We start from the raw sequence: 17,863 nt of genomic DNA, 5'->3' as shown, positions 1-17,863 counted from the left end.
TGAGCTCCTGACCCGGAGGACACGGCACGGATGTGGGCACCTGTACCTGCAACAGACTGTGAGTAAAGCTTTGGAACTACATGCCCTGGTGTCCTCCACTTATTCCTATGTCAACCTGCCCAGCACTGCTACATCCCTTGCGCCCGACACTACACAAATCTATGTGTCACTTCACTTACTCTGCCCTGGGAGTACAGCCCTGCCTGTGGAGGGCTATAACATCATTGCTGCACCACACCATCTGTCCCAGAGGATCTGTCTGCAGCGTCGGCTCAACATCTTCATTGCCGAACACCACAGGTGGCGTCACGACTCATTCATTCATAAACTCTAATCATCATAAACACACTGAACATTCCCCTTTTACAAAGGGCGCCCAGGGCCACGGGCCGGGTCCCAGCTGCCGTGACATCTCCCATTGAAGCTCATCGGGCCCGGTACCGAGTACCCCACAGCCCTGGGAGGGCTACCCCTTGCACTTCTCTGAGACCTGTGACGTTAACAGGCTCAGCCTTTTGCGATTAACACTTAGGCGTCTCTGTGAATAAACAGAGATTGCTCAGCTCACCCCAGGTGATGTTTAACCCGCGTGCGTTATACCACCTTATTGCACGTCCTCCATTATCTAGCAGCAGTGTTTACACCTTCTGCATAGTGGACCCCGGGCGGTGAACGCACTTTACGTTATTTAATATTTAGTGCGTTCCGCTGTCCCTAGCACACAGCTCCCCTATAAACAGTATGATGAGCCCACAGCTCCCCTATACACAGTATGATGGGTCCACAGCTCACCTATACACAGTATGATGGACCCACAGTTCTCATATGCACAGTATGATGAGCCCACAGTTCTCATATGCACAGTATGATGAGCCCACAGCTCCCCTATATGCAGTTTGATAGTCCCACAGCTTCCTTGTACAACAGTATGATGGGCCCACAGTTCTATACACAGTATGATGAGTCCACAGCTCCCCTATACACATTAGGATCTGCCCGCATCTCCCCTATACACAGTATGATGGTCCCCACAGTAGCCCCCACACTGTATAATGCCCACCATACTAGCCCCCACATTTTATGAAAGCCCCCACAGTAGCCCCCAAGCTGTATAATGCCCCCCACATTAGATTCAATGCTCTATCATGGCCCCCGCTTTAGCTCCCATGCTGTATAATGGCCCTCGCATTAGATCCTATACTTAATCCAGGATCCTGTCAAATCCACCCTGCAATATGCAGGCAGACCAAAGCACTGTCATCACACATGGGACATCAGAGTTGCGATGATGTGCCCCTGCGCCAGGACTCTGAAGTCCTGTGCTTATGCCCCAGTGCACCACCTGCTGTTCTGTAGACTTGCCATCTACAGAACAGAGAATGATAATGCAGGGATATCAAGTCTTCCAGCCCTGCTGTGAAGCTTAACTATATTGTTATAGTTAGCAGTGGCAGTAGCCCCGGCTGGGCCCCTCTGTGCAAGGGACCGAGGCGATAGCATCCTTTGTACCCCCAGTAGCAACTCTACTGGTGCTGCTATTTTGTAGTGAGGATGTATATAGGACCACAGCAATAACACTAGGTGGCATTACATATTTCTATTCCATGTATGGTACATAAATTTTGCCGGTAGGCAATACCGTAGTAGACGTTTATACACGGGAGTAACAACTATGGTTTGCCGCTGCGACCAGGCCCGGAGGTGAGGGGCCTGCCAACGCCAGTAGAAACTTCAGCTGGATGTGCTTCCTCGGATGCACTTCCAGCTGAAATGTACTGCACCACACAGACCCATAGGTTCTTTGAGCAGCAATACACGCTGCCGGCCAATCAGAAGCTAGCAGCTGACGTCGGTGTGCATGTGACTGGGGGCTATGTTCTCAATTCACACACTGCTGGCTTCAGAAGAGGATGCCAAGTGGCGGGGGAAGGTGAGTATTTATTTATTTTTTATAAATCAGTGGCCATACTACTATGTGTGGCATCAGAGTGGTTAAACGCCCACGATCGATGCTAGCACCAATTATGGGCATTACTGCACAGGGTGTCAGCTCTCACACAAAGCTGACACCTGCACCCGATTGCTGCGGCGCTCAGCGTGAGGCCGCACGATCGCAGCACCATTCATATAATGCTGTTTGCGGGAACGCAGCTCCCGTAGAGCAGTATATGTACAGCGCATGTCGGGAAGGGGTTACCATGTACGGCACATGTTGGGTCTCTCCCTTTGATGTGGGCTCTGGCGCTGAGCCCACATCTTTTCTGACACGTCAGCTGATTTCAACAGCTGACGTGCCCCTACCAGCCATGGATGGAATCAGGATCCACCCGCGTCTGTTAACCTGTTAAATTCTGATGTTAATCTCTGACAGTGGCATCTAACACAATCGCGCCAGATGTGGGTCACTAATCCCACCCATCGGCGCCTGTGTCACATGACTGCGGGTCACCGATGGGTTGACATGACAACCCGGGGTGTGCAGCAGACAGCTGGTCGGCACTGGTAGTAAGTGAGCATTTCTGCTACACAGGGCAGGGCTGAAGCCCTGCTGTGTGTAGAACAAGTGATCAGATGATCGCAGCTTCTAGTTTCCCATGGAGACTATTGAAGCAGGTAAAAAGTAAAAAAAATTGTTTTCTAAAAATAAAAACATGTATAAAAGTTTATCTCACCCCCACCTATTCACCCCATTCAAAATAAAACAATAAAAAACAACACATATTTGGTGTTGCCGCGTTCAGAATCGTCTGATCTATCAAAAACAAAAATAATTAAGCCGATTGGTAAATGACGTAACGAGAAAAAAAGTCAAAACTACATCTACAAACTCATAATGACCTGGAGAATCAAAATGGCGGATCAATTTTAGCATTTAGTGAATATAGTAAAGTAAAAAGCAAAAAGCAATTGTGTCGTTCCAAAGAACAACTTGCCCCGAAAAAAACCCTCACATGGCCATATTGAGAGAAAAATTAAAAAGTTATGGCTCTGGGAAGAAGGGGAATAAATAAAAGAAACGCAAAAGCGGAAAATGGCTCCGGGATGTGAAGGGATTAATATTGATGTAAGTACGTAACTAACATAAGTTAACAGCAAAAATACGTGCTTGCAGTAATTGAATGCTGCCACTAAGTGGTAGTAGAGATTAATGTATTAGTATTGATGCATGTAATTGCCAAGTTTTATCACCAGGTGGCAGCAAAAAACATGTGCTCTGCATGTAGTAATTTATTTATGCCACTAGATGCCAGTAGACTACAATAAAACACTCTATTATTATTCGTCGAATCACTTCGCACATTTAGATCTATAATTTACTTGCATTTTTTCTGTTTACAATACAGAAATCACAACTATCAAAAAAGTCATTTTAATACTTATATGTAAATTCCGCACTTAATCCCGCCTCTTTGTATGTTTTATTGGCCAATATTTCTGGCATTCAAGTCAGTCGTTTAGCTGATTGTTGGGTGTAACGTTCCCTGACTTCCTGATTTTTGATTGGTCCAGCTGTCGGATCCTTTCCTATGATTGGCAGGTTGCTGCTGCTTCTATCTGTGACGCGCAGTTATTCGTCTCTGCCTATGATTGGTCAGGATTCTCATCTTCTTTTGTATCACTGGTTGGTTTTCTCTGTTTTTTGATTGGTCGCCAGGATGCAGTTCTGAGTTGTGATTGGTGGAGGTTCCTCTGCACGCAGCTTTTATTGGTTCGTTTCAAGCAACAGTGATATAAGAGCATCCCCCTGACAAGGGAGAATGGCTGAATGGCAGCAGGAATGGCATAGATGAGGCAGAGGAGCTGCAGCTGATGGTGAGGTGACACTGATTGCTGTGCCATGTACTTATGTCCCAGGTGTCTAGACATGTTTCTGTGTAGGTGATGGGATTTCTTTTTGGTCTCTAGTGGTTGGGACCACTGTACCCCCAGATACCCAAGGACCAAAAATGGCCGCCTTCAGCCGCAGAGAATTTTATGAACAGCTCCTTCTTGGCTGCATTCTTCCCACCGCCCTGCAAGGCCTGGAGCAGATCTGGGTGCTGCTGCTGATGTGTCTGGGCTGCCGGCTGCTGTGGAGGTTCGGTAAGATCACGTTCCAGGAGCACAAACCGGTCGGGGGGTGTTATAGGCAGAGACAAGTCCACATAGCGCTGAAAACCACACATCGAAATGCACGGTCGCTACGTGCTCCACAGTCGTGTGTGTGTGTGTGGTGTCCACAGTCGTGTGTGTGTGTGTGGTGTCCACAGTCGTGTGTGTGTGTGTGGTGTCCACAGTCGTGTGTGTGTGTGTGGTGTCCACAGTCGTGTGTGTGTGTGTGGTGTCCACAGTCGTGTGTGTGTGTGTGGTGTCCACAGTCGTGTGTGTGTGTGTGGTGTCCACAGTCGTGTGTGTGTGTGTGTGTGTGTGGTGTCCACAGTCGTGTGTGTGTGTGGTGTCCACAGTCGTGTGTGTGTGTGGTGTCCACAGTCGTGTGTGTGTGTGTGGTGTCCACAGTCGTGTGTGTGTGTGTGTGGTGTCCACAGTCGTGTGTGTGTGTGTGGTGTCCACAGTCGTGTGTGTGTGTGTGTGTGGTGTCCACAGTCGTGTGTGTGTGTGTGTGGTGTCCACAGTCGTGTGTGTGTGTGTGGTGTCCACAGTCGTGTGTGTGTGTGGTGTCCACAGTCGTGTGTGTGTGTGGTGTCCACAGTCGTGTGTGTGGTGTCCACAGTCGTGTGTGTGTGTGTGTGTGGTGTCCACAGTCGTGTGTGTGTGTGTGTGTGTGGTGTCCACAGTCGTGTGTGTGTGTGTGTGTGTGGTGTCCACAGTCGTGTGTGTGTGTGGTGTCCACAGTCGTGTGTGTGTGTGTGTGGTGTCCACAGTCGTGTGTGTGTGTGGTGTCCACAGTCGTGTGTGTGTGTGGTGTCCACAGTCGTGTGTGTGTGTGGTGTCCACAGTCGTGTGTGTGTGTGGTGTCCACAGTCGTGTGTGTGTGTGTGTGGTGTCCACAGTCGTGTGTGTGTGTGTGTGGTGTCCACAGTCGTGTGTGTGTGTGGTGTCCACAGTCGTGTGTGTGTGTGTGTGTGTGTGTGGTGTCCACAGTCGTGTGTGTGTGTGGTGTCCACAGTCGTGTGTGTGTGTGTGTGTGTGTGTGGTGTCCACAGTCGTGTGTGTGTGTGTGTGTGTGTGTGTGTGTGGTGTCCACAGTCGTGTGTGTGTGTGGTGTCCACAGTCGTGTGTGTGTGTGTGTGGTGTCCACAGTCGTGTGTGTGTGTGTGTGTGTGTGTGTGTGGTGTCCACAGTCGTGTGTGTGTGTGGTGTCCACAGTCGTGTGTGTGTGTGTGTGTGTGTGTGGTGTCCACAGTCGTGTGTGTGTGTGGTGTCCACAGTCGTGTGTGTGTGTGGTGTCCACAGTCGTGTGTGTGTGTGTGTGTGTGTGGTGTCCACAGTCGTGTGTGTGTGTGTGTGTGTGGTGTCCACAGTCGTGTGTGTGTGTGTCCACAGTCGTGTGTGTGTGTGTGTGTGTGTGTGTCCACAGTCGTGTGTGTGTGTGTGTCCACAGTCGTGTGTGTGTGTGTGTGTCCACAGTCGTGTGTGTGTGTGTCCACAGTCGTGTGTGTGTGTGTCCACAGTCGTGTGTGTGTGGTGTCCACAGTCGTGTGTGGTGTCCACAGTCGTGTGTGTGTGTGTGTGTGTGTGTGTGTGTGTGGTGTCCACAGTCGTGTGTGTGTGTGTGGTGTCCACAGTCGTGTGTGTGGTGTCCACAGTCGTGTGTGTGGTGTCCACAGTCGTGTGTGTGGTGTCCACAGTCGTGTGTGTGGTGTCCACAGTCGTGTGTGTGGTGTCCACAGTCGTGTGTGTGGTGTCCACAGTCGTGTGTGTGTGTGTGGTGTCCACAGTCGTGTGTGTGTGTGTGGTGTCCATAGTTTTGTGTGTGTGTGTGGTGTCCATAGTTTTGTGTGTGTGTGTGGTGTCCATAGTTTTGTGTGTGTGTGTGGTGTCCATAGTTTTGTGTGTGTGGTCCGCAGTACTGTGTGTCTCCCGCGCTGTGTTCTGTAGCTTTTGATGTTACTCTTTCCCTCATCGCTCTCCGCAGGCCTCCCTTCCCAAATGAAGCACCTGTTCACCATTGCTGGGGGCTTCTTCTGCCTCTACCACTTCTTCCAGCTGCAGATGGTTTGGGTGGTCCTCCTCAGCCTGCTGTGCTACCTGGTGCTCTTCTTGTGCCGTCACTCGCAGCATCGCGGGGTCCTGCTGTCCGTCACTATTCTCATCTATCTGTTGATGGGGTGAGAGCCGCCTTTCTGCGCCCTTGGTTGCGGCACACGGATCACATTACTTCCACTGCACAGAAACTCACTGACACCTTTGTCTCCTCCTTCCAGGGAGATGCACATGGTGGACACCATCAGCTGGCACAAAATGCGAGGTTTGTCTTCCATCCAAGACCCCCTATTCTCGGGGTTGACCTTTGTCCCTTTGATGCTTCTTTTTTCTTTCTCTCCATGTAGGGGCACAGATGATCGTGGCCATGAAAGCTGTGTCTTTGGGCTTTGATGTGGATCGTGGCATCGTGCGCTCCATTCCATCTCCGGTGGAATTCATGGGATACGTCTACTTTGTGGGCACCGTCATCTTCGGCCCTTGGATAAGTTTTACCAGTTACTTAGATGCAGTGAATGGAAGGAAAATGGTGAGGATGATGGGGGCTGATGGGAGTGAATGGTGAAGAAAATTGAATTGGGTCCGAGGTTGATTCATATCATGTGCTTTGTCAGGAGAGATGAGGCATGCTGAACGGCAATATGCCTGATCTGTTCTGAAAGGAGAGAACCCATCCGCACAGGTGCCTGGCAACAGCCTACTCCCCATAGACAGCACCTGTCCGCTCAACCCTGCCTGTGCAGGCATATGGGGCTCCAGAGGATCGGCAGCTATTTGAGGTGTATGGCCACTTGCGGGGTTGTCTGCGCCCCTTTTAGTGATCAGTGTTGCTTGTCCTGGAACAGCGTCCACTGACTCAGCCGGATACTCATTACATTCTTCGATCACCATTCTCCCAGTATTGCTGCACAGGAAACCTGCAGTGGGGCTTTGGGGGTGTCCTCCCAATAATTCTTTCCGGTGTGGTCTCATTCCTCCTCCGCAGACTCTCAGCTGGTTGCGGCGGGTGGTCCGCAGCCTGATCCTCTGCGTATTCTGCCTCCTGGTGTCCACCTGCATTGCTCCATATCTCTTCCCTTACTTCATCCCCCTCTACGGAGACCGGCTGCTGAGAAAGTGAGTACAGAGCACCAGCAGGAGAGGAGTTTTCCGGGTTACATATTTTATTTCTGGTTCCTGCCAGTAAACTGCTTCTTGTTTACATCCGGAGACTGACCCGTCCCCATATTGTTCTGCTGACAGGTACACGGCTGGTTACAAGAGAGAATGCTGACGGTCTATAATGAGCCATGGTGCTGTGTCAGCAGGACTAGGTCAGGGAGATTGCAGCCTCTGGATGATTCACTGACTGCAAGCCGAGGTCTTAATGCTGAAAAAATCAGTATATCAGAGCTGGTAGCAGCAGGTAACAATGCTGCGCAGGGTATGGCCAGATGTGACGGGTGTGCTGATTTCCTTCAACCATAAAGCAGCATTTTTGAGAGACCCCCCCGCTCAGTTCCACTGAACCCAGATTACGATAGAAGTTCTCCCCACGATCCAACCACAAGATCTATGTGAACATTCATACATTTTAGGATTTGCCTTTGGCAAAAATACAAGGGGAGTCTAGTGAAGGATGAGCCCCCAGAATGCTCATCACGTCCTGAATATGTGACCCCCCCCCCGACCTCACATATAGTGATGGCAGTGGAGGTCTCGTCCCTCCTGGAAGACAGCGCTGTCCTGCTCTTCATCCTATGTATTTTTCAGCTCTCTTCTTTGTTCCTTTTCCTTTTATGTTTCCCCGGATTCTCCAGTAAGAAACGTAAAGCCAGGTATTCTCTGTCCTCCCGTCCCCTGATCCATTCCTTCCTCATGGAACAGATTTATTAGAACTGGTGCAAAGGAAAAGTAATTGCCCCCAGTAACTGCTCCTCCTGCACCCGTCCTGGTAAATCTGCCAAACCGTGCACAGCGATACAAAGCAGCGGCCATTCATTATCCCTGCATTCATTATAGCAATCAGATATAGAGGTACTCTGCACAGGTCCCGTCCTCATCAGTGGGACACGTGCACGATGGCTCCCAGGTGGGAGCACGCTCTCCAGCCTCTCCACCCCCAATGGGAGAGAGGGAGAAAGCATCGGGAATATTATGTACAATTTGTGCTGATTTTGTCCTGCTGTGCCGCTCCTTTCATAGTTACAGGTCGTGATAATTATAATGTCATCTCAGCTGCCTCACCTTCTGTAACCCATAACTTACACCCTCGACTCTGACCACCCATCCCCCGACACCCACATTCACCTCCTCGTCATTATCTATAATCTTGATATGATTTTATTTTTTTCTCTCGGCGACAGGGGTCTTGTTGTACGGTAAGTAAGGTTTTTTTGGGGGGTTGTTTTAATATAAATATTAAATTGGGATGTACATGTATACACTTACCCCATCCCCAGTAGCTCAACTGTAGTGGGTGCGTGGGGTGCAGTCACCCACGGGCCATGGAGATAGGGAGTCCCTTTAGCCCATATGAGACCCCAGCCTTTGATAAGACTACTGGGAGTGGGGTCATGTCTGCTACAGTTCAAGCACTGTGAGTAGTTTGCTCTTTTGGGGGGTGGGAGGTATTGCGTTCCCCTTACTCTGAGCTGATATTTTGCTGTGCTGTCTGCAGGTGGCTGCGGGCCTACGAGAACACGTCATCTTTCCATTTCAGTAATTATTTTGTGGGTTTCTTGTCTGAGGTCACCACCGTCCTGTCCGGTGCTGGGTTCACAGAGGAGAAAGATCACGTTCAGTGGTGAGTCCACACGTGGCCACAATCCGTCGTCTTCAGCCCCAACCATCATGGGGTAATCCACCTTTTGTTTCTTTTCAGGGATCTCTCGGTTGCGCATCCACTGAATGTAGAGATTCCTCGCTCCATGGTGGACGTGGTGACGAGTTGGAACCTGCCCATGTCCCGATGGCTGCATACATGTAAGGATACCCCTGGTGTGCATGATGGCCGCTTTTATAAGGCGCTTTCTGCTGCACGTCTGCTCTCCTAGGTCATCTCACATACAGGACCACGGCTGTAGGAAAGCTTGGAGACGGGATTTAATTAGATCCTCACCCCCTTTACTAACCACCCTAAATCTTCTCATCAGATGTGTTCAAGAATGCTCTGAAGCTCGGCACGTTTCACGCCATCATTGTAACGTATGCCGCCAGCGCTTTACTTCATGTGAGTGTCGTGTTAGATGTATTTCTGTGATGTCTGTACAGGTATATAGTGGTTGTCCACTTTTGGGTAAAATGTTGTTTTTGTTTTTTTATTTAAATGCATGAATTTGGGGTATGTGCACACGTTGCAGATTCGTCTGTGGATTTTTCCGCAGGTCAAAGTGACCGCGTTTTACCTGCGGATTTGACCTGCATTTTTATGCCTGCGGATTCCTATAATGGAATGGGTGTAAAAACGCTGTGGAATCCACACACAGAATTGACATGCTGCGGGAAAAAAACCCGCAGCATTTCCGTGCGGAATTTTCCGCAGCATGTGCACAGCGGTTTTTATTTTCCATAGCCTAACATAGTACTGTACATCACTTGAGACTCTGCAGCGGATTCGCACACGAATCCGCAACACATACACATAGGGCTAAAGAAAAAAAAAAAACCTTTTTGCACCTAGGCGTCAATAAAACTTTTGCAAGATTCAATTTTAATGTGGTCTGTGACAATCAGATTTTCATAAGGAGTTCCCTGATGGCTTCTCAGTTAACTCATTCTGTAGCCAGCGATAGACAGTGCAGTGCACAGATAAATGATAGAAGGCAAACATTGCAAAATCTTCAATGAAATCCATTTTTTGGCAACAATTTCTGGTATTTCAGTAAGGAAAAATAAGCCCTCACAGGTGGATAACTCTTTTAATTACATACATTCCTTTGTGTCCTCCCAGGGTCTCAGCTTCCACCTGGCGGCTGTGCTTTTATCGCTGGGTTTCATCACTTATGTCGAGCATGGTAAGTTGTCTTGTCTGTTTTCCATTCATATGTGAGACCCAGGAGTGCGTGTGGCCATGGTTGTGCTTTCAGGACGTTTTGCCTCGTAATATTTCCCACTGTGATTCTAGCCCAGGAACCCATCTTGTTATGGAGCTGGTCTTAATGTTTGCGAGCATCTTCCTTGATTGCTGCTCTGGAGGATGCTCCCATACCATTTGTACACTTATTTTCATGTTTGCTTTGTTCATGGTGCTTTATAGCCCCCCCCCCTAATTTGTCTCTTGCCCTCCTTCATCAGTGCTCCGGAGGAGACTTGCAGAGGTCTTCAGTGCCTGCATCCTGTCCAAGAAATGCTCTTCCTCCTGCACACACCATAGCAAAAAGGTAAGACATTGGTAGGATGACAGCACTGAATGGTCCACGTCACGTGTTTATTTCCCCCCCTGCACATTGCCTGTGTGCACCCCCTATTAGAGAATCTGCTGCTTTTCTGCTCCCCCTTTAAGCAGTCATTGGCTTTGTATGTGACCTGTCAGACTGTAACCAGCTCTCGTGTTTCGCCTTCTACCAGGGCCCTCTGGTGTTCCTGATTAACATGCTGTTCGGCATCATGGCTATAATTCAGCTGACGTACTTGGGGTCTTTATTTGATACAGACTCTGAGGATACCAGTGAAGAAGAGGTAAAACAGTGTATGAATGAATTAGTAAAAAAAAATGATGTTCCTGATAAGTTGTCCACTAGCGGTCACTTTTCCTTTCATATTCTGTAAAACTTGTCCTTACTGACAACGTGAGGTTGTTTTCTGGCTAATCTATGTGACGAACGTTCTAGCTGACATTATCCAGGCTGCCAAATGGAAAATTTATGCTGCTGCCTTAAAGGGTTTGACTTTTTAGAGACTTTGTTACATAAATGTATTTATTTAGGGGCTATACATAATTTTTGTAATTGAAACATGCTCCTGTTTGGCTTTTAAAGGTTTTTTCATTCACTGTATAGTCAACTTTAATATAATCTATAAATCAGTTGAAAGGAACCCAAATAACAACAGATAAGTGTTACAGACTACCCGACAGACCATCTCAGTTACCTCGTTCTGCAGCCAGCGGCAGACAGTGTAACACAGAGATTACAGGGGACAAACTGTGCAAAAGTTTTAATTAAACCAATTGTCAAAAATATATGTATTTAAAATAACAATTGTCTCCAATGGTGGACAAGCCCTCTAATTAGCCATTTACCAGTAGGGCAGCAGCCCCATATTGGTAGCCATTGTGTAATTTTTGCCTCCTCTCTCATTATCCAGGGCTATGGGATGGCCCATACCATTACCAAGTGGTCCGAGCTGAGCTGGGCCGGCCACTGGATCACATTTGGCTGCTGGGTTTTCTATCGTTTGATTGGCTGAAAGGAAGGTATCTGTAACCCTCGGTGCCATCTGTCGCCACCTACCATGGTGTGACCAAACTGCCACGCAGACGAGAGCTGGAGCCTTTACAGCTGGCATATAATGGGTGTATAGGGGCATCCTGCCTGCAGCTGGGGCAATGAATGAACAAGATGCCCCCTCATGGAGGACGTTGTTAGAAACTGCCGCCCCTGCCACATAATCCTAGGTATCCTCTGGGCGTAATACGGGCGGATAAAATTAGGGTCAGAAAGGTCGTGACCTCTCCATCTGCCCGGATTCCGCAAATAAAGTTGTTTTGTAAGAACTGTGTTTTGTGTGAGATCCATAAAGTTTAGTGACACGGACACCATTGCAGCATGTTCTTTATTCCAGAAGCCACACAACATCACGTATGGACAGGAAAGCGCCACTACACGTATGTGCCTTCCCCGCTGCCTCCGGGCTCACGACGCTGCGCTCACTGCCAGGTCCTCATTCACACACTGTAAGGTCAGGCAGGGTGGAAGTCACGTGCGCTCATCTGCTAACGCTCTCACACTCGGACCCCGCGATCAGCTCGCACCAGGAGAAAGGGTCTGACGGGAAGACTGTGGCGGTGCCAGGACATAAAGGTTTTGCTGGTCTGCACGTGCTCGGTGGAGGTGTGATGAATCTCACGTTTTCTGCGACATGAACCCAGCAGCGTCTCCAGTGCCATTCGCACAAAGGACTGGAAATTACCGCTTCGCTCTCGGCGGCTGTCCTTGGGGGGAGATAAGGGGGCAGGAAGAAGGTCAGATGTTACTAAACGGTGTACAAGGAGATGCTTATGAAGTAATATCCATGTTATGGAGTTGGGTCCCTGCCAGGCCTGCGTACCTGCACCACACCATATGTCATCATCAGTATCCCTCAGTAGTGCAGCCTCAGGCTTTAGGCCTGTAACATTAAATGGTCAGATCACCACATACAGGAAGGCAGTATAGCTTTAATATTCATTACTTCTAGCATCTCACTTCTTTAAAGAGAATGTATCCGCTAAAGTATATTCTGGTTGAGCTGTACATTGACTTTGAAGGGAGAGAGTTGTGGGCATGCTCAGTGAGCTGTGCAGAAGTCATTGTGCAGGGAGAGGAGGAGGTGAGCTGTGAAATCACTTATTGTGTATGGCCCTGTTCACATTGCGGTTTCTATGGTGCGTTTGTGGAATCTGCTGATTCCCAATAAAGAAAAATGGGATTTAGACAGACCCTTTATGGGGCCAGAGACTGCAATGACCGGAACGGAGTTCTGAAGTGTCTGCTTGTTCAGATGAGCCCAAAAACGTAGCAGAGTGTCAGATCTCCACAGGGCAACGAGTGCCCATGTGATTAGAGGCTCATGGTAAAAACTGCACAATTTTATGATTCTTTTAGGCTATGTGCACACGTGCAAAATTGCCACGGATTTTATGCGTTTTTGCCACGTTTTTCGCTTCGAAAACATACAATAAGCAACCCATTGAATTCCGCACATGCTGTGCTAATGCTGTATATTTTTTTGCAGCGGAATCACATTGCGGAAAAATACGCAGCATGCTCATTCTTTTTGCGGAATCACAGGGATTCCGGACACCTAAGAATGCATTGTTCCGCTTACTTTCCGCATGTGATTGTGCCTACCATGCGCAAAGTAAGCTGAAAATGTGCGGATGGTATCCAGGGTCTGGAGGAGGGGAGACTCTCCTCCAGGCCCTGGGTACCATATCCCTGTTAAAAATAGAATTAAAATAAAAAATCATGATATTCTCACCTTCCGGCGCCCTCCCCCCCCCCCCCCCCTGCAGTGTTCCCAGGCCTCAGCGATGCTCCCGGCAAGTCCTGTTCCCAGCGATGCCTTGCGACAATGACCTGTGATGACGTAGCAGTTTCGCGAGATGCTACGTCATCTGGGGTCATTGTCGCAAGGCATCGCTGGGAACGGGACTTGCCGGGAGCATCGCTGAGGCCTGGGAACGCTGCGGGGGACCGCCGGAAGGTGAGAATATCACGATTTTTTATTTATTTTTTATTATTTTTAACATATCTTTTACTACTGATGCCGCATAGGCGGCCTCAATAGTAAAAAGTTGGTCACACTTGTCAAACACTATGTTTGACGAGTGTGACCAACCTGTCAATCAGTTTTCCAAGTGATGCTATAGATCGCTTGGAAAACACTAGCATTCTGCAAGCTAATTACGCTTGCAAAACGCTCTGCATGCGGATTTCCCGTGTATTTCCCGTGGCAGGGAGTTGCGGAATTGCCACAGAAATTTCCGCGGCAATTCTGCACATGTGCACATAGCTTCAATGTAGAATGTTATGAGGAAAAAGTTTAATATAAAAATTCATAGGTCATTTTCTGATGCACTTTCCCTTTAAGTGAAAATGTACATGGATGGCGAAAAATTAGTATAGTACAGAAATTAGATTGTTCTAGAATTAAAATCATTCACCCCTTATCCTCCTTGTATTTAAAATTGGCAACAATAAAATTGTGTGGGCTGTGTATTATATAAAAATACAAAAACCATGGCAAAAAAAAAAAAACGTATGTTCCGATGCAGAACCACTGGGATGAGGGGTGAGAATTACCAGTGCCATGGTCTGTGCCCCCTCTTGTTTCTTGACCTCTTTTTAATTTGACTTTATTTGTCCATTGACTACAGCGCCTCCCACAATCCCTGCCCCTCCCATATAATAACTATACCTCCTCCCGCAATCCCTGCCCCTCCCGTATAACTATACCTCCTCCCATAATCCATGCCCCTCCAGTATAATTAGCTCCTCCCACAATCCCTGCCCATCCCGTATAATAACTATAGCTCCTCCCACAATCCCTGCCCCTCCGGTATAATAACTATAGCTCCTCACACAATCCTCGCCCCTACAATCTCCTCCCACAATCCCTTCAGCTCCGGTATAATAACTATAGCTCCTCCTACAATCCCTACCCCTCCAGTATAACTATAGCTCCTCCCACAATCCCTGCCCCTCCCATATAATAACTATAGCTCCTACCATAATCTCTGCCTCTTGTGTATAATGACTACAGCTCCTCACGTTATCCAGGCCTGTTGTGAGTTCATTCTCTGGTTCCCCTTCTGGACTCCCTCTGGTAGTGTCGGGAGGTGGTGCGGCTGATTTGATCGGTGGAGATCTGCCACCTGAGAATGAGGATGACTATTGGATCTCAGGATTCTCAGATTGGATTTAAGACAGCCAACGCCCTATTCAGTTGCTGGTGATTCCTTCTGGCTTGTCAGCTCTTGGTTTTCAGCTCTGTCCCAGTCATCTAAAGCTAAGTTTTTCTGCTAATGTTCACACTTGATTTTGTTGGTCTATTCAGTTTTTTGTGTGGTCTGCCAGCCCCGGCTGGGGGCTGAGCTGAATTTCCACTCTTATTTATCAGTATTTGGCTAATTGGCTTTTTGTCCCTTACTATTTCGGTCTCTTTTTGCTCTGTCTCAGAGTTTCAGAGTGCTGATATAGTGGAAGAAGTCTAGTGACTTCAGGGTTAATTTTGCTATCAGAAGTGTTGGACATTATTTTTGTAGGGTTTTTTTGCAGGTTGCAGACAGCATCTTCCCATTCCTTTCCTGTCTAGTTAGTTTGGGCCCCATCATTTGCTCAGCCTATTTTCCTGCCTGTGTTTGTGCCTTCATCTTGTTCACCGTCAATACATGTGTGGGGGCTATCTATTCCTTTGGGGTCTGCTCTGGGGCAGTTAGTTTTCCCTTTTCTTGCTTTAGGCTTATGTAGTCCTCCGGCCGTGACGAGGCGTCTAGGTTCATCGTAGACACGCTTCACGGCTACTGCTAGTTGTGTGGTAAGATCAGGGATCTGCAATCTGCATAGTTACCAACCACTCTGGTTTTCTGTGGCTTAGCTTGTTTTGCCTTTTTCTCCTCGGTGACCCATTCATAACACAGGCCCCTCCTGTATAATAACTATAGCTTCTCCCACAGTTCCTGCTCCTGTATAATGACTACAGCGTCTCCTGCTATCCAGGCTCCTCCTGTATAATGACTACATCTTCTCACACAATCCCTTCCCCTCCTGTATAATAACTATAGGTACTCCCTATAATTCTGCCCCTCCTGTATAATGACTACAGCTCCTTCCGCTATCCAGGCCCCTCCACTATAATGATAGCTCCTCCCACAATTCCTGCTCATTCTGTATAATGCTACAATTCCTCCCGCTATATTTTCCCCTCCAGTATGACTATAGCCCCTCTCACAATAACTGCTCCTCCTGTATAATAACTACAGCTCCTCCCACAACACATAACCCTTCTGTGGCTGACTCCTCCCACAATTCCAACCCCTCCTGACTATAGCTCCTCCCCCTATTCACACTCCTGTATGATTACTACAGCTCTTCCCACCACCCCTGCCTCTCCTATATAATGACGATAACTCCTCCCACAATCCCTGCCCCTCCAGTATAATAACTATAGCACCTCCCACAATGCCTGCCCCTCCTGAGTAATGACTATATCGTCTCCCACAATTCCTTCCCCTCCAGTATAATGACTACAGCTCCTCCCATTATCCCTGCCCTTTCTGTATAATGACCATGGCTCCTCTCACAAGCCCCACTCTTGAATTCTTCTTGCGGCAGCGTGTGGATGATCCTTCCTTCCTACCTAAGTGTATGCTTCAACCAGGTCCTGCACTGACCTGTGGATCTGCAGCAGCCACCATTATGCCTTTCTTTCACTCTCACCAGGTGAGTAGTTCTCTTGGTTGGTAACTCTTTGTAACGTTCGATAAGACTCTATTTGCGCTTTTGTGTCTCCCTCGTTTCTCTGAATCCCTACTCTTGGTGTATCACTATAGCTCCTCCCACTATTCACACTCCCTCCTGTATAATGACTACAGCTCCTTCCACCATCTGTTTCCAGTATAATGACTATTTTCTCCTCCCACAATCCGTGGCTCTTCTCACGGTCCCTGCCCCTTCTTTACAATTATGGCTCCTCTCACAATCCCTAGCCCTTCTGTATAATCCTCACTGGGATGAGGGGATGTAGTCCATTGACTACAGCTCCTCCCACAATCCCTGCCCCTTTAGTATAATGAGTATAGCTCCTTCTACAATCCATGCCCCTCCTGTATGATTATAGCTCCTCCCACAATCCCTTCCCCTCCAGTATAAGGACTATAGCTCCTCCCACAATCCCTGCCCCTCCTGTATAATAACTATAGCTCCTCCCACAATCCCTGCTCCTCCAGTATAACTATAGCTCCTCCCACAATCCCTGCCTCTCCAGTATAACTATAGCTCCTGCCAAAATCCCTGCTCTAGTATGACTATAGCTCCTCCCACAATCCCTGCCCCTCCAGCATAATGACTATAGCTCCTCCAGTACAATGACTATAACTAATCCCACAATCCCTACCCCTCCAGTATGACTATAGCTCCTCCCACAATCCTTGCCCCTCCTGTGTAATGACTATAGCTCCTCCCACAATCCCTGCCCTCCAGTGTAATGTCTATAGCACCTCCGACAATCCCTGCCCCTCAGTATAATGACTATAGCTCCTCCCACAATCCCTGCCCCTCCAGTATGACTATAGCTCCTCCCACAATCCCTGCCCTCCAGTGTAATGACTATAGCTCCTCCTATAATCCCTGCCCCTCAGTATGACTATAGCTCCTCCCACAATCCCTGCCCTTCAGTATGACTACAGCTCCTCCCACATTCCCTGCCCCTCCTGTATGACTAGCTCCTCCCACAATCCCTGCCCATCCAGTATGACTATAGCTCCTCCCACATTCCCTGCCCCTCCTGTATGACTAGCTCCTCCCACAATCCCTGCCCCTCCAGTATGACTATAGCTCCTCCCACAATCCCTGCCCCCTCCTGTGTAATGACTATAGCTCCTCCCACAATACCTGCCTCTCAGTATAATGACTACAGCTCCTCCCACAATCCCTGCCCCTCCTGTATGACTAGCTCCTCCCACAATCCCTGCCCCCTCCTGCATGACTAGCTTCTCCCACAATCCCTGCCCCTCCTGTATAAACTATAGCTTCTCCCACAATCCCTGCCCCTCCAGTATAATGACTATAGCTCCTCCCACAAACCCTGCCCCTCCTGTATGACTAGCTCCTCCCACAATCCCTGCCCCTCCTGTATAATGACTATAGCTTCTCCCACAATCCCTGCCCCTCCAGTATAATGACTATAGATCCTCCAACAATCCCTGCCCCTCCGGTATGACTAGCTCCTCCCACAATCCCTTCCCCTCCTGTAAATTGATGACAGTTTGTCTTTTCCAAATTTTGACAGTTTGCAAAATTTTTTTTACTTTGTTACC

The 17,863-nt window shown here is 48.4% G+C and overlaps 1 protein-coding gene across 3 annotated transcripts; it reads left to right on the top strand.

Annotated features, from left to right (window-relative positions):
- Nucleotides 1–3,655: 3,655 nt before the first annotated feature.
- Nucleotides 3,656–11,839, top strand: PORCN (porcupine O-acyltransferase). Of its 3 annotated transcripts, XM_073541270.1 has the most exons (15): nucleotides 3,656–3,813; nucleotides 3,907–4,083; nucleotides 6,077–6,269; nucleotides 6,366–6,409; nucleotides 6,492–6,673; nucleotides 7,130–7,260; nucleotides 7,944–7,961; nucleotides 8,490–8,504; nucleotides 8,804–8,929; nucleotides 9,008–9,108; nucleotides 9,279–9,355; nucleotides 10,076–10,139; nucleotides 10,420–10,505; nucleotides 10,693–10,803; nucleotides 11,431–11,839. In XM_073541270.1, exons 2-15 carry the CDS (start codon nucleotides 3,948–3,950, stop codon nucleotides 11,530–11,532), a joined length of 1,386 nt encoding a protein of 461 aa, XP_073397371.1. In that variant the 5' UTR covers nucleotides 3,656–3,813; nucleotides 3,907–3,947; the 3' UTR covers nucleotides 11,533–11,839. The 3 variants fall into 3 exon arrangements, with proteins under 3 accessions (XP_073397371.1, XP_073397372.1, XP_073397373.1); XM_073541271.1 differs by lacking the exon at nucleotides 7,944–7,961; XM_073541272.1 differs by lacking the exons at nucleotides 7,944–7,961; nucleotides 8,490–8,504.
- The last annotated feature ends 6,024 nt before the right edge of the window (nucleotides 11,840–17,863 follow it).

Source organism: Dendrobates tinctorius, unplaced genomic scaffold (genome assembly GCF_039654945.1).
Source record: "Dendrobates tinctorius isolate UK_male_01 unplaced genomic scaffold, ASM3965494v1 ptg000120l, whole genome shotgun sequence".
Lineage (NCBI taxonomy): Eukaryota > Metazoa > Chordata > Amphibia > Anura > Dendrobatidae > Dendrobates > Dendrobates tinctorius.
Note: the sequence above shows the minus strand (reverse complement) of the source record. Positions and strands in the feature narration are given on the sequence as shown.

Coding starts and splice junctions, on each gene's coding strand:
- PORCN (XM_073541270.1), top strand. CDS start 3,948: ATGGCCGCCTTCAGCCGCAGAGAATTTTATGAACAGCTCCTTCTTGGC. Junction 6,674..7,129: donor CAGTGAATGGAAGGAAAATG/GTGAGGATGATG, acceptor CCTCCTCCGCAG/ACTCTCAGCTGGTTGCGGCG. Junction 10,804..11,430: donor AGGATACCAGTGAAGAAGAG/GTAAAACAGTGT, acceptor CTCATTATCCAG/GGCTATGGGATGGCCCATAC.